We start from the raw sequence: 16,226 nt of genomic DNA, 5'->3' as shown, positions 1-16,226 counted from the left end.
TAATGGACAGACGGCGCAAACGGCGTTCTGCTGGACGACAGATCGGTTTTCTTGCTGCTAAAACTGAACGTCTGCGTATAAAATTCAGCAATGTGTATCATATTATATCAGATCATAGGAGATAAAGGAGAAGCAGCGTATGCTCTACTGGTTTGAGTCGCTCTGTATTTGAGTACATTTGGTCGACGCCCTTATCCAGAGCGACTGGAATTTTTTTTTATACAACTGAGCGATTGAAGGTTAAGGGCCTTGCTCAGGGGACCAGCAGTATCAGCTTGGTGGACCTGGGATTCAAAACACACAACCTTCTGATCAGTAGTCCAACACCTTAACCACTGGACACCAGCTGGACACGCCCACATTTGATCACCAATCGCTCATTTATGGTTAAAAAAGAACGGTATTCCAACTCGCTATATGAGCGCTGGTGGCTCAGTGGTAGGTTTCTCATTCGCCATGCGGAAAGCCCGGGTTCGATTCCCAGCCAGTGCCCAAACCCCAGCCACTGGATTCAGTGCCAATCCCAAACCTAGATAAAAATGGGTCACGCGTCATGAAGGGCATCCGGCGTAAAACTTGTGCCAAGTTGTTGTGCTGACCAGTTGGTCCGCTGTGGTGACCCCTCACACACGTTGGGAGCAGCTGGAAGATCAACAACAACATTCCGACTCACTATATATGTTAATGTCATATACCCCTGGGTTCCTTCAAACCTCTCAGGGCAGGACACTCAGAGGAATCTGCCCTCTTCCAAATACACGAGCTCAGAGATGCCCTGTATTGGTTATCGTGGTGACGTAGTACGTCATCCAATTTAGTTCTCTCGGCTTGTTGACATCTTATCGAGGCCACTACAAATTCCGTGAGCTATTGAGGCAGAACAGGAGGATCTGAGCCAGAAATGTGGCCAGTAAGTAATCAGAGCTGTGAGCTGCCTGGGTTACAGACGCTGAAAGGAATGCTTGAAACGAACTGCTGGCTCAAACAGTTTAAGAACTCGCAAATAGAGCAAAAACTCCCTAATTACTGCACTTCTGGCTCAGAGAGGATGTCAAAAAAAAAAAGAACTCTTAAATGCCTCCTTTCTTCTGATTGAAAAGGTCACTTTAGTGCCTTGTTTATGTGTTTGTGCTTCTAAAGCTGGCACGGAGGAACGGACAAGTTTCTCCAGAATCAGTCAACACAGAAAAATGCCTTGACCCAGGCACAAAGGGTTTGCTGTGATTTTCCACGGAGCGTGCCCAGACCGGCGCACCAGAGGGGGGTGGGGTGGGGGGAGGGGGGGTATGAACATGACAGCCTTAGGCATGAAAAAGAAAAAAAAAACTATTTCAAAATCGACAAACTTGCATAAAACACTTTTGCTCCATTAAACCAGAGGGTGTTCAAATAATGCACTGAGTCGAGACGGAAAAAACGCATTAGGTCTCTGTGTAGAGTTTTGATGGATCTCCAGGAAAAAGAAACAAAAAACTGTAAATATCATTCCCGAAATTCCTGAAATTATATTCCAGGGTTGAACTTAGCATCATTGCTGTAGCCATGTAGGAGATGTTCTGAGAAAGAAAATGAAATATATATACACACACACACACACACACACACTGTCTGACATGCAAAATACGCAATAACCTTGTGATCACCATTAGCATGTTAAGAAGTACTTCCAAGACAGGTGGCTTTCCAAACATGGACACACACACACACACACACCTCCCTGAAGTCTTTTCTCTTGCTGTTTCTGGCACCGGGTTCACACTCCGTGGCCCATCTGTTCTGCTACTCTACCAGAATGTGAGTTTTTACACACACACACACACACACACACACACAATTTACGTATATTAATAATAAACATCACAAAACAATAGCTTTAGAGAGAACCTCTGGTCATCGTACATTAGCGTTTCCCTTTTTTAAAAATGTTTATATAGTGTGATCGGTCAATAGAACCAGTCCTCAAAAGGGCTACTTTTTATAAGGCGTAACAGATTTCCAGAGAAATAACACCGAAAAATCGACCTATTCCACGTTGACAAATTGTGAAAGTGTTATTCCACTGTAAATTACGAGTGGTGTGTGGGTGGATTTCCCCATCTCCCCTCCGAAGATTCGACCTGACATCAGGCCGACCGTCACATTCCAGGCCTCGGTGCGTCAATAACTGCCATTTTAATCACACCAGAGTCTCCAGAAATCACAACGGGGTTCGCTGGTCATTAAGGACCTTGAGCAATCTGTCCATTTTTTTTTCCTCTCTCTCTTTCTCTCTCTCTCTCTCTCTCTCTCCAAACGGTCAGCCAGAGGCTTGGAGAAGGAAGACCCTCGTTCTGCATTACCTCACCTCCCCTGTGAGCTCAGTCAGGAAAGCGTGCCAAAAAAGAAAGAAAGGAAGAAAAAAAGTCGCTCTCCGAATGCGAGGCTGATAGCATGGCGGTGATGCCGTTCCTCGGCGAGTACAACTCTAAAGGTCAGCAGCTGAGAAAAAACAGCAGGCTTCTTCTATTGTTCCTGATACCGTGACTCACGGGCTGCAGCGGGGCCCAGGGGTTTCTGGGAAGTAAGATGAGAAGGAAAAATCCCCTCTATCAGCATTGGAGAACAGATGAAGAGGGAATACCGGCTTGCAGAAAAGATGCAACTATAGATAAATAAGAAGAAGAAGAAGAAGAAGAAGGAGTTCTAGCTCTCTAAAGCTCTCTATACTGTTGAGATAAGAATTGGATTTTTGACAATTGCTTCAATCTGATTCTTTTATTCAGAGAACGATTTTAAGGTGGTTTTCACATCACAACCATATCGACCCACCATTTTTTAATTTTTTTTGATGCTATTCTGCACAAGGCCAGTGGTGAATCAAGTGGTTAAGGCTCTGGGCTGTTGATCGGAGTAAAACCCCAGGGTTCAAGCCCCAGCACCACCAAGCTGCCACTGATGGGCCCCTTAACCCTCTCTGCTCCAGAAGTGCTGCATTGTGGCTGACCTTGTGCTATTGTAAAGGAGGCCAGCGGTAGGTGCTGTGCAGGCAAACCTCACTCCCCTGATCTCAAGAGACAAACTAGCGACTGATGCTAGAGGCTGCAGCCTTTAGCCTCCTTGTTAGTGCGCCTGCCTCCTATGCCAGAGACCCGGGTTCGAGGGAAGCTTGGAGAGGGTGTGAGTAGGACACGCAGGAGTTGGTGCCATGACCCAGATTGGAGTGAGGTTTAGGGGGGTGAATGTAACGGAAGCCAGCGGTAGGTGCTGTGCAGGTAAACCTTACTTTCCTGATCTCAAGAGGCGAACTAGCGACTGATGAGCCTTGTTGGCTCTTGTGAGCTCCTTGTTGAGTGCCCACCTCCCATGCTGGAGACCCGGGTTTGAGAGTGAGTAGGACCCAGGGGGGGTTACACTATGACCCCAACTGCCAAAGTTGGCACATGTGAAGCTGTAATATATATATTAAAATAATAAAGTCTTCTTCCTAAGACGCCTCACGTCTGTCTTCTGTGTCCCACAATGTTCCTCTGCTACTCACGCTACTCTAATGACACACTCACAGTTTACTTCATTTCCTGAACAAGTGAACAAGAAGAAAACGAAGGCTTTATTATTTTTATAGAAATGACAACCGTAAAATTCTTTCTTTACTCATCCCAGCTTTGGAGGTTGTGGTCAGAGCGCAGGGTCAGCCATGATGCAGCGCCCCTGGAGCAGAGAGGGTTAAGGGCCTTGCTCAAGTGGCAGCTTGGCAGTGCTGGGGCATGAACCCTGATCATCTGATCAACAACCCAAAGCTGGTGTGAAAGCTTCAGAAAGCATCGGCCTAGTAATCTATTTTATATGCAGTTGTTTGGGGCAGTGGTGGTTTAAGAGGTCTGGGTTGTTGTTAATCACAGGATCAGGGTTCAAGCACCACCAAGCTCTACTGTTGGGCAATTGAACAACCCTACCTGCTCCAGGGGAACTGTTTAATTGCTGCCCCTGTGCTCTGACCCTAACTTCCTCAGCTGGGATACATGAAGAAAAGCATTCCACTGTGCTGTAATGTATGTGTGGCGCAAATAAAGGCTTCTTGCCCCTCAGTTCTCCTTCCTTTTAATATTGCACCTACTTGTCTGTCCTGTTAACATATTGAGGCTTTTCCAAGCAAAACAAGCTGAAACTAGCACACAGCTCAGAAAACTCCGGAGCTGACTCCGTGTAGGCGTTCCTGTTGGGAAAGTGGCATCAGAGCTGATTAACCCTGACCACCATTTTGTGTCGAAACGGATTCAACACTCACCAAATTTGTTCGATTTGACTTTACAGCGACTTTTCCAGACATCTATGAGGCGCCGTTGTTTTGGCTGGCGCTCTATGAAGAACCTGAACCTGTTGTTGTTTGTTTTGTTTGTTTTTTGAAGCGGTCACTCAGAAGAAGAATCCTGATCACGCGGACTATACGGGTGTCCCGTCTCAAACCTCAGGCTTTTGTTCTACAGAAGCTTTACATGACTGAAGAAATCCCAAAAGGTGGGAAAAGCTGTTGTGTTTTGTATATGTGTGTGTGTGTGTGTGTGTGAGTGTGTGAGTGTGTGTGAGAGAGAGAAGCAGTGTTTCCTCCATCCGACTAATAACAGGGTAGGAAATTTCAGCTGCACAAAAGGTGAAGTGAGAACAGAAAGTTTAGTTCACGGTGGGACAAAAAAAAAGGCTTCTGTTCCATTACTTGTATTTATCTAACACACACACACACACACACACAAGCATGTATGCTTATGCAAATGAAACACAATCTATTTATAGAGCAGTTTTACACGGCACCAGCTGACCTCAGGAATCAAATCAAATTTATTTGGCCAGCTCTGAAAATAGCAACCTGAGGAATTCGCTCTGTCTGCCACGTGATTAATTGTTCGTAGAAAGAAAAGCACTTGCAATCATTTTTCCGCTCGCTCATCAGCTAGAACAGCGTTTTCGATGAGGGGTATTTTGAAAACTGAGTCTCTTGCACAATATACACTTTCCTTTTTTCAGCTGTGACATGTCCAGGTCAGTAACAGACGTCTGAGACTCGCAAACCTTCATCGAAGGGTCAAACCTGTGACGCCTGTGGATTGGAAAACGTTCTCTAGGAGAACCAGAACCAGGCGCCGATCCACCAGCATCTGCTGGTTTCGAAAGAGGAACGCTTGTTGAGAATAAGCGACAATCTGAGGACCGATAATAGCTGTCCAGATTCAAGGAAAAGTCCATCATGAACATATCTACCATCTGGACCTTAGGAAACTTCTAGATGAAGGCTGGATAATTAGCTGGCTAGTCTGCTATGCTAATACGTGAATAATTACACAAGATCAGACTCGGTCATTATTACTGTTTCATTTTTTTCCCCTATTGCTCTTAAGCACCCTGAAGCAAGTCGGCAAAAACGACATCTCGTATTTTTATCCATGTATAATGTTTTTATATAAAGTTGTAGCTCAGTTCTGAGGACTTTACTGCGGTGGAAAACCTCCTGAATGTAACATACACGATAAATAAACATCTCTTCGTCATAGCAACAATTACTTAGACTTGATTTGTGGGGCATCCACCATATCATAGTAAGCCGTTACTATGGCAACAGTAACATAAATTAAACCAAGCACATTAATATCTGGCGATTCTGTCTGTGGTAAAAAAAATTCTAATACCTAGCCTGAGAAATCATTTTATCACAATCTCAGACGCCGAAGCTTTCGGTTCGCTTTCTACCTGCGCCCAAGCGCTTCTTCACCCCGAGCCAGTCGGACACGCAGACCATAATCAGAGGATTTCCTCCAGCCTCATTAGAGCTGAGAAGCGACCGCGTCCACAGATCAGGACCAAATTAGATAAGAGCCTCCTGATTGCGATTCCAGCTCTCGTTATCCAAGTGAACAATCCCGACCTCGTGTTCATCTCGGCGCTGTTATCCGAGGACATCTGTAACAATCCCGGCTGTTCCGCTCTGGGTATGGTTTACTTCTCGTCTAATTATTCAGTGTGAGGCTTAGGAAGCCGTGCGCTAAAAAAAGATCATTGTTCAGTGTTTTAAAAGAGATTACTCAGCATCCTTCTATTTTCCATGTTTGTTTTGACGGTTTAACGAACCAAAGGAAATTCTGATCTGCGTCGCTTAAGACCTTTGTTGGATTCTATAGAACTTAAATACTGTATGAGACTGTATGAGCTAACCTGGTACAATTGAACCTGATGGCAATCTATCCTGATGTGCATGTCTTTAGCTTCTCATGACTTGAGTTGTAGCTGTTTTGCCGGCAAACGGGACTCATAAGCATGAGTCCACTTAAAGCCCACTTAAGTCCAAAGTTTTTAATAAAAAGCCAACAGTAAAAGTGTACAGTGACATCTGGTAAGCGAGCGTAACCGAGAGTCCTAAGGTCATCATCCTGACCAACAGTTATGACCGACACCTTACCAGTGAGTGTATACACAGATGGTTTATGCTTTGGACTAGTCCAAATCAACATCCAACATCACCAAGCTGCAACTCTCGAATCCGGTCTTGACATGAAACTTCGAATTTGTTTTTGTCTAGTCTCGTTCTTAGCTATTAGTCTCTCAGGATACGTTTGGTGTTGTTTTCTTTTCAGGTTTTGGTCTCAATCTTTGGACTCGACCACCTAGACTAGTCCTGGTTCTGGACTGGACAGTGGTGGTAATGGTAATGACTCCAGCCCCATTCTTCTCTCCTCAACTACTTAGTTGTATCCCAACTCCACTGTACATCACTTTGAATTAAAAAATCATCCAGTTATCTGATAAATTAGCACAAATCCATCCTGTGCACCTGCTCCAAATAGTGAACTGTATCTTAATGTTCACACCGCCATCTGAATAAGTTTCACAAAGACGCTGGTATGAGCCCTGAATACAGCGGAACCTCAGGACAGGGACTTAATTGGTTCTGCAAATCTGTACTGAGGAACGAATTTTCCCATCAGAAATAATGTAAATGTAGATAATTCGTTCCAGCCACCCAAAAATATGACCAATATGACCAATACGAAGTGTATGTAAACTGTATAACTGCTTAGAACTGACTCAAGCTAAGCATTCCATGTCAAGGGTCCTCACAGGAAGTCGTGCCACCAAGCTTGGGCTAAACATAGAACAGACCACCCACGCCACCAATCTGTCAACAAAATGCTGGGAAAATCACTCAGCTATTGAAGGCATGCCGAAGACGACATTGGTATCGTGGGTTGAATCTTTCGAAACAGCTTTCACTGACTGAACAAAAAATTCATTTGCTCGGCTTTCCACTGACGTTAACAAGTTTTGAACGGCTCCCGGACGTACGCGTAATTTAGCCGGTGTTCATTTCGGTTCATTGGTATGCCGAAAATGTTTGGTATGCTGATGCAAAATTTCAATTCTTAAGGTGAAAATCTGTAAGGGAGGACATCCGTATGCCGAGGTCCCACTGTACTGTACTGTATATTTACATTTACAGCATTCAGCAGACGTGGTCATCCAAACTGGCTGGTCAGCTTACATTTATTCCATTTATAGAGTTTGGTGGTCCTGGGACTTCATCTCACAATCGTCCCATTCAACAGTCTAACAGCTTAACCACTGAGCTACAACTTCCCATCTATAAACATCTTTGTGTCTCTATAGGGGGACTTTGCAGTTATATACAGCTACAGAAAGGAAATGATTTACAACCACACTATCTGTCACCCAGATGAGGTTCCCTTTTGAGTCAGGTTTCTTCCTCGTATCGTCTCGGAGAGCTTTTCCTTGCCACCGCTTGCTCATTAGAGTCAACTTTATTGTCATTACACATGTACAAGGCAATGAAATGCAGTGTTTTCTCATATCCCAGCTTTTTATGAAGCTGGGGTCAGAGTGCAGGGTCAGCGCCTGGAGCAGGGAGGGTTAAGGGCCTTGCTCAGGGACCCAACAGCGATAGCTTGGCAGTACTTGGGGTTCGAACCTCCGATCTTCCGATCAGTGAATGCTTAACTGCTTGAGTCACCACTACCCCATTACGGACTGAATCTGAACGACTTTATATCCTGAATTTGGACATTTCTATAAAGCTGTTAGATTTGGACTTCACGACAACAGTGGAAAAAAATTTTGGCCTTACATCTGGAATAGTTTTTGTCATCTGGTCTTAATGAAATCATGAAATCACCCTACCTTTTATTATTATTATTACTATTAATATTATTGCTGACACAAATATGTCAAGATATTAACTAACTCTTTATCTGTTTGCTTACAGTCGAAGCAGGAAACAGCTGAGCAGGTTAAAGGTTGCCGAATGAGCGAAAGGGCTGAGATTTAAAGGCCGTGAGACTGAAAGTACCGAATCAAAAGGACTAAATGGATTATCTCTCCAATATTCATATCTGGCTTTGGTCTTCAAGAAAGGCAGGTTTTTCCATTAACAAGGAATTAACTCGGAATCTAAACCGTCTACCTCCATGTAACTCCAGCATTAGGCTTCTAGCAGCTCATCCATCTGTGGGTGTTTTCAGCTCGGCAATCGGCATCTCTCTCGCTGTGGGTTGGCCAGCAGACCTGCGCTCGGTGTGTGTGTGTGTGTGTGTGTGTGTGGGCCGAGCAGGAATGACTTATTATAGAAGGAAGGGTGTGTGTGGCAGCCTTCTGTGTTGTCTAAATGACTCACTACAGCTGCCTCAAGAGCGACGAGATAATGCGCCGATGAAGGGCCAAGGTTCAGTTCACCAACTTCTGGAAAATGGAGTTGAGAAACTCAAAGACAAGCCATGTCCAGGAGACAACAAGGAACAGGACTGGCCACGTTATATCCCAATCAGCAGCCTGACAGCTTTCGTGCTTAATGACTCACGAAGGTCCAAGGTGGCGCAAGTCAAAGCTGCACCCATCACTCACGACACTCCTGTCAAATCCAATCTGGGACAGGAAATAGGAACAGACTGCATGCAAATCTGGCGTTACGCAGTTATAACTGTTAATAACTGTCATATCCATAATACAGTCACACTTATACAAGATCCAGGCTCTGAGACATGACCGTCTTTTGGCTATTGAGATGTTTTCTGTATTGAATGATCGGCAGGTGGATTCGTCTCAGTCTTGGTTCCCGCTCTCTCTCCTAATAAGGTCTTGGTCTCAATTGATTCGACTATAATGCAAACGAAAGCTGGCCTTCAGTCTCCATCTGGACACAGGATTTAGGTCCAGGCTCACTCTTAAGACCCTGAAGTTTTCTCTCTTTGGTTTTAGACTTGACAATGGAGGTCTGGAGGTCACAAACCCTACCTTTAACAACATGTCAAATGCTCAGTTTGATTTCATCTCAGAGGTTGAATGTCAAGTCAAATGAATAAACACAAAAGGGGGGGGGGACAAACAAACAAATATACACTGCACGCGCACTGAACAAAACAAAGACACTGCACGTGCAACGAATCAGTTAAGGACCAATAATTTCTCTCTCTCTCTCTTTCAAAAATGCATTTATTTAGAAATATGGTTGTTTGTACTTCTGTGTGTTTGTTTTCTTATTACACATCGGACCACATCGGAAGGCTCACGAGCTACAAATAACAAAATCTACAAAATCTGGAAATAAAAAAAATAAATTTAATAAATAAATAAATCTAGGTGTATTTCACATCACAATTGCAACCACTGCCTTAAAAACACGATAGAAATAGCAGTTTATACCCAAACCCATGCCCTGGTGTTTGAGCTCGTGCATTCCTCTGCGTTAAGGCTGGAGGTGTTGTGCCAACTCGGGTGCACTTGACAAATCGTGCACCCACTTTCTTAGTTTTCTGCATCGACTCTAAGATAAACGCATCATCAACTCACCCTTTATGTGAAGATTTTCATCCTGTGATGAGGGGAAAAAAGCCCGCTTTATATCAATCACGAGAGGAATGGTGAAGAAAAAGAGGAAAAAAAATTTTCCACTGTTGCGGTAAAAGATCCGGAAACTGCGAGAAAATTACAATCCAAAACCTTCCCAAAAATATCTGCATTTAGGATTCTTCTGTTTATAATCTCCTCCTGATCGGTAATCCAGAGAAAGCAGAAAACCTCAGTCCTATATGTATATATATATAAATATATAAGAAAGAAAAGTTGCAGAAGTTTCCTCTCTCGCCTTGACTCCTGCTTCTCTCTGACTACTTGATTATTTGGACTGAGAGTAATTTTTTTTTTCTTCCTCGAGTCTGATGTCAGCAATAACGTGAGAGACAGGAAACTCTGGGTCTCATCTCAAACAGCTCCTTATTCAGGGTATTAGCGCACTAGGTAGGGTGGATAGTCCATTATTTAGCGCGCTATGAAGTGAACTTGCCTAAGGATCCAGGGAGTTGTTTGGACGTGAAAGCTGTTGTAATATTTCGGTGTGTTTGGCGCCCTCTGCTGGAGAAACACGGGTAGTGCGTTCAATTAAAGAAAGGGGGGAAAAAATCCACAATCTTGTGATATTTCATACTGTGGTGTCTAAAAGGTTTGTATTAAAATATGATTATTTGAGCTTGGACATCTTTCATAGTCCATTGTGGTCTATTTTTTCACTGAAAACTGGTAAACAGTTTCCTTTATTACCCACAATGCAATTCAACCACCGCTGATAGTGGTGATCGATGCAGCGGCGCTTTAGTCCTTTGAGTCCATTTGGTTTCTCATCGAATGTCGTAGGAAAATGGTGAAGGAGAAATTAAGCTCCTTTTTAATTTAATTAAACGTTATTTAATTTTATTTTATTTAACCTAATTTTATTTAACCTAATTTTATTTTATTTTATTTTATTTTATTTTATTTATGAACCAGCTAGCAATGTTGCCCTAGGACAAAAAAAATACAAAACAAAATAAAGAATTTAGAGAAATTTAGAGAAACCAGAATCTAAATATGTAATAGATCGGACTGTTTAGATAAATATATATATATTACATATTATATATTATATATTATATATTACATATATATATATATATATATATATATATATATATATATATATATATATATATATATATATATATATAATTAATAAATATTACACAATAATAAATAATAAAAAATGTAATATTTATCATTTATAATAATAATTTATGTATGATGTTTTATTTATTATTACTGTAATTATTGAAATGATGAGACAACAATAAAAAAAATCAAACATAAAAAGTACCAAAAAGTACAGGCATTTGAGTACAAAAGAATTGATGTGATATAGTTGAATATTGAATCGTCTCCTTATGAATGGAAATTATTTTGTATCATATCAAAGCATATGAAGTGGTCAAATCGTCAGATATTAAATCATCTCGTTATCAATCAAGACAATATCATGTGAATGCCAAAGGGTGATTTATTTTGTTTATTTTAGCTATTTTAGCTAATAAATACATAATTGGAGGTCAGGCAGGAGTCTCTTTGGACAATGATGTTTGCAGATGACCATTGTGATCTGTAGTGAGAGCAGGGAGCAGGTGGAAGAAAACCTGCAGAGGTGGAGGTTTGTGCTGGAGAGAAGAGGAATGAGAGTCAGTGGTAGTAAGACTGAGTACATGTGTGTGAATGAAAGAAAGGGAAGTGGAACAGTAAGATTACAGGGTGAAGAGGTGAAGAAGGTACAGGAGTTTAAGTACTTTGGGGTCAACAGTCCAGAGTAATGGAGAGTGTGGGAGAGAAGCGAGTGCAGGCAGGTTGGAATGGGTGGAGAAAGGTGTCAAGAGTTCTGTGTGATAGAAAAATATCAGAGAGAATCAAGGGAAAGGTGTACAAGACAGTGGTGAGACCGGCCATGCTGTAGGGTTTAGAGGCAGTGTCACTGAGGAAAAGACAGGAGTCAGAGCTGGAGGTATCAGAGCTGAAGATGTTGAGGTTCTCTTTGGGAGTGACACGGATGGACAGGATTAGGAACGAGTACATCAGAGGGACAGCTCATGTTGGACGTTTGGGGGGACAGAGTTAGGGAGGACAGATTAAGATGGTTTGGACATGTCCAGAGGAGGGAGAGTGAGTATATTGGTAGGAGAATGTTGGACATGGAGCTGCCAGACAGGAGGCAAATTGGAAGGCTAAAGAGGAGGTATATGGATGGAATAAATGAGGATATGAAGCTAGTGTTGAGGATGTAGAAGATAGGGATAATTGGAGAGAGATGATTCGCTGTGGTGACCCCTGAAGGACTTCTGTCCATAAATAAATAAATGAAATCATTAAATATCGAATATTCTATGGCACTAAAAACGACAGATTAATTATAAATATTAAATAATTATAAATATTTTTTGGGCGTTATTTTGGTGACTAGCCGCCCTGCTAATATTCACCTAAGCTCCATATACAAGATTAGGGACTTTTATTTTGTACAGTGGCGTTGCTGTAGAAAAACCCTAACCAGGAAGTGAGTCCAGAGTAAAGGAGTAAAGTCCTCTTCTTGCTCTTGGTGTTCATGTCTCCATGTTTCTCGGCTCTTCTGCAGTGATGAACAGACTTAAGGTGGTCTCCCGTCATTTGTCACCGTCACGCGCGGAGTTCCAGTCGTGCAGCGCGCGCGCTCCAGCTGACCCTCAAGATGTGGTCATCGTGCACGGGTTACGGACCCCGATAGGGAGGGCCAAGAGAGGCTCCTTCAAGGTGTGTGTGTGTGTGTGTGTGTTCAAAGGGGTGGTTGAAAATATCAAAAATACATCGCGATACAGATGAGCATGATAAATAAGTAGTTCCTTAACAATAAAATGATGTAAAACAATATTTGTTTTATGGGGAATATTAGGAATATATATTATAAATCTAAGTAAAATAATCCATAATAATAAAGAATACCTTACAGGACACGACTCCAGACGAGCTGCTGAGTGCAGTGATGACGGCAGTGCTGAGGGACGTGGGACTGACCCCAAATAAACTAGGAGACGTATGTGTCGGTGAGTTTAAGACCCTGGTTGGTCCGTTTCACAGTATGGCAGCGTTTCCCAGCACTGACACACACCGTATTCAACAGCTCGTAGAAGGATTCGAGCAGGGACATGGTCCTTCAGGGTTGGGCTCGGCCCCTTAGTTCCAGTGAAAGGAACTCTTAATGCTTCAGCTTCATACCAAGACATTTTACACAATTTCATGCTCCAACCTTTGTAGGAACAGTTTTGGGATGACCCCTTCCTGTTCCAACATGACTGCATATCAGTACACAAAGCAAGGTCCATAAAGATATGGATGAGTGAGTTTGGTGTGGAGAGACTGGACTAGTCCTGACCTCAACCCGATAGAAGACCTTTGAGATTAATTATAGCTGAGACTGCAAACCAGACCTTCTCGTCCAACATCAGTGCCTGACCTCACAAATGTCCTTCTAGAGGAATGGTCAAAAATTCCCATAAACACACTCCTAAACCTTGTGGAAAGCCTTCCCAGAAGCTGTTATGGCTGCAAAGAGCGAGCCAACTCCATTTTGCATTCATGTTCAGACCAAAACTGGGACGTCTGCCTTTACATGCACATGAATGTAATTTGGAGTTGTCCCGCCCTTTGCAGCCATAACAGCTTCAACTCTTCTGAGAAGGCTTTCCACAAGGTTCAGGAGAGTGTTAATGGGACCATTCCTCTAGAAGTGCATTTGTGAGGTCAGGCACTGATGTTGGATGAAAAGGTCTGGCTCACAGTCTCCACTCTGATTCATCCCAAAGATGTTCTATCGGGTTGAGGTCAGGACTCTGTGCAGGCCAGTCTTAGTCTTAGCCTCCAGACTAAAATGTTTCATGACTAGCTTCTGGAACGTAATCTGTGACTAGTGAAATCTGTCGGCTTTCGTCCTGTAGGTAACGTGTTACAGCCGGGTGCAGGAGCAGTGATGGCCCGCATTGCACAATTCATCAGGTATAATGATGAACAGCAGGGATTCTTACTGAGTTACAGATCACTAATAATAATAATAATAATAATAATAATAATAATAATAACAGCATATCATAAGTGCATTCATGTCTGATTTCCAGCGGCTTCCCAGAAACGGTGCCAGTGTACACGGTGAACCGTCAGTGTTCATCTGGACTTCAAGCGCTTTTTAACATCGCAGGTGAGAATTCAGCTCCAGAGGCCAAGCACAAGTAGAAGCAAATGTGAAGGCATGACCTGTTATTATAACAAGCTTTCTCTGTTTGTTTTTTTTCTAAGGTGGTATCAGGAACGGCTTTTATGATCTGGGTCTTGCGTGTGGGTTAGTATTTCTTTGTGCCATTATATGTAAGTTATTCTGTGTCTAGCACTGAATAAGAGTCTCATTAACCCAGAAGATGCTTTACGTTTGACTCTCAGAGCCTTTTGCTTATGTTTCTTTGTACATATACGTGTGTGTGTGTGCAGGGTGGAGAGCATGTCTCTGCGTTCTGTTGGAAACCCTGGAGATCTCAGCTCCAGATTGATGGACAGTGAGAAGGCCAGAGAGTGTCTCATCCCCATGGGGTAAAGCCGCTCTTGCAGCACTTCCTGTTCACCTGGATATCCTCCTGTTAGCACTCAGATGCTGAAGTGATATTTTATTCATTTTTATTTTATTTTTTTACAGAATCACTTCAGAGAACGTCGCAGAGAGATACGGCGTCACCCGAGAGAAGCAGGATTCGTTTGCTTGCAGCTCTCAGCACAAGTATGATTATCTGGAAACTTTGTGCAGTAGCCGCATCAGACACAGTTGTGCAGCATGTAATAATCCCCAGTTCCGGATATCACATCATCTGTTAAACTGTTTTGCTTATACACTAGTACTAATACACTAGGGCTGATATGAAGAATTCGGTGTATAAACTGCGCAACCAAATTAAGACCAGCGCTGTGGTTATTCTGCGGGTAAGGCTCTGGGTCATTGACCGGAAGATTGGGGTTCAAGCCCCAGCACCTCAAAGCTGCAACCGTTTCAACCCCCTCCCTGCTCCAGGGGTGTTGTATCATGGCTGACCCTACGCTCTGACCCCAACCCCCAAGGATGGGATATGCGAAGAAAGAATTTCACTGTGCTGTAACGTATGTGACAGATAAAGGCTACTTACTTCAACATGTCACTGCTTTCAGGGCAGCTCAGGCTCAGAAACAGGGTCTATTCGAAAAGGAGATTGTTCCAGTGACCACCAAGTTTGTGGATGAGAACGGAGCTGAGCGCACCATCACCGTCACCAAGGACGACGGCATCCGGCCAGGCACCACCCTGGCGGGTCTGGCCAAACTGCGCCCTGCGTTCAAGGAGGATGGTAGCACTACGGCGGGTGGGTATGAGTGAGTTTAAATCAGTGCTGATGGATTACTGCTGATATGACACTGTTAGTGACGTGTGTGTGTGTTTAGGTAATGCCAGTCAGGTGAGTGATGGAGCTGCAGCTGTGTTGATGGGTCGCAGGTTTGCAGTAGAAGCTCTTGGTCTGCCGGTGTTAGGAATCCTGAGAGCCGGGGCCGTGGTGGGCGTTCCTCCAGACGTGATGGGCATCGGGCCGGCCTACGCCATCCCAGCTGCCCTGGAGAAGGCGGGTAGGTGGACTAGGAGCTCCATGAAGTGCTACATTATATATAATACACAGATAAATTTTTGGGAAAACTACCAAATACAAATCACAAAAAATCTAGAAATCTAAAAATCTAACTATAATAGAATAGAAGTTAAAATTTCAGTCTTTCTGAATCGATCTAATCATGTTCAAATGTTTCCTTCCCCCTTCAGGTTTGAGTGTCAACGATGTTGACGTCTTTGAAATCAACGAAGCCTTTGCTAGTCAGGTGAGTGGATTTCGGAGACGTTATCGCGCTACACGTCATGTGCCTTTAATGAATCTGATAAACATGTTCTTCTGAACCACAGGTGGTTTACTGTGTAGAGAAATTAGGCATTCCGATGGAGAAAGTGAACCCCAATGGTGGTGCCATCGCACTGGGTCACCCGCTGGGCTGCACAGGCGCTCGCCAGGTCGTGACCTTACTCAACGAACTCAAGCGCAGGGGCAGGAGGTGAATATGCTGCTCTGGCTTATCAGTTATTATTTACCACATCTGGATTTGATGCAGCATGTGACGTGAACATCTGGTCGCTTTTTTTCAGAGCCTATGGCGTGGTGTCCATGTGCATTGGAACTGGCATGGGAGCTGCTGCAGTCATCGAGTATCCTGGACCTTAAAGAAGCTCAATACAGCATGATGAGAAGCTTATAAAAGAAGCATGTTGATTCTGTTTTGATTTGATTTTTGAATCGCGAACTTTAATTAAACAC

At 43.3% G+C, this 16,226-nt stretch overlaps 2 protein-coding genes across 3 annotated transcripts in view; one reads left to right on the top strand and one right to left on the bottom strand.

Annotated features, from left to right (window-relative positions):
* map3k22 (mitogen-activated protein kinase kinase kinase 22) overlaps window positions 1–10,160 on the bottom strand; it is a 60,257-nt gene extending 50,097 nt beyond the window's left edge. The window contains exon 1 of one of the 2 annotated variants that reach the window (XM_058376721.1): window positions 9,823–10,160. The gene's annotated coding sequence lies outside the window, so the exon portion shown is untranslated. The remainder of the gene's footprint in view (window positions 1–9,822) is intronic. The other variant, XM_058376720.1, reaches the window with a different exon arrangement.
* Window positions 10,161–12,361: 2,201 nt separating this feature from the next.
* Window positions 12,362–16,181, top strand: acaa1 (acetyl-CoA acyltransferase 1). Its single transcript, XM_058376702.1, has 12 exons — window positions 12,362–12,612; window positions 12,809–12,902; window positions 13,794–13,851; window positions 13,971–14,050; window positions 14,149–14,191; window positions 14,338–14,436; window positions 14,540–14,620; window positions 15,043–15,233; window positions 15,313–15,492; window positions 15,683–15,738; window positions 15,821–15,966; window positions 16,058–16,181. Exons 1-12 carry the CDS (start codon window positions 12,436–12,438, stop codon window positions 16,131–16,133), a joined length of 1,281 nt encoding a protein of 426 aa, XP_058232685.1. The 5' UTR covers window positions 12,362–12,435; the 3' UTR covers window positions 16,134–16,181.
* The last annotated feature ends 45 nt before the right edge of the window (window positions 16,182–16,226 follow it).

This window comes from Hemibagrus wyckioides, linkage group LG23 (assembly GCF_019097595.1).
Source record: "Hemibagrus wyckioides isolate EC202008001 linkage group LG23, SWU_Hwy_1.0, whole genome shotgun sequence".
NCBI classification, from domain to species: Eukaryota; Metazoa; Chordata; class Actinopteri; order Siluriformes; family Bagridae; genus Hemibagrus; species Hemibagrus wyckioides.
Note: the sequence above shows the minus strand (reverse complement) of the source record. Positions and strands in the feature narration are given on the sequence as shown.

What these genes read in the sequence shown, in the direction of transcription:
- acaa1 (XM_058376702.1), top strand. Translation starts at nt 12,436, where the DNA reads ATGTTTCTCGGCTCTTCTGCAGTGATGAACAGACTTAAGGTGGTCTCC. An exon ending in CGCATTGCACAATTCATCAG is followed by an intron (nt 13,852 to 13,970) that starts GTATAATGATGA and finishes TCTGATTTCCAG; the next exon opens with CGGCTTCCCAGAAACGGTGC. An exon ending in CTCAAGCGCAGGGGCAGGAG is followed by an intron (nt 15,967 to 16,057) that starts GTGAATATGCTG and finishes GCTTTTTTTCAG; the next exon opens with AGCCTATGGCGTGGTGTCCA.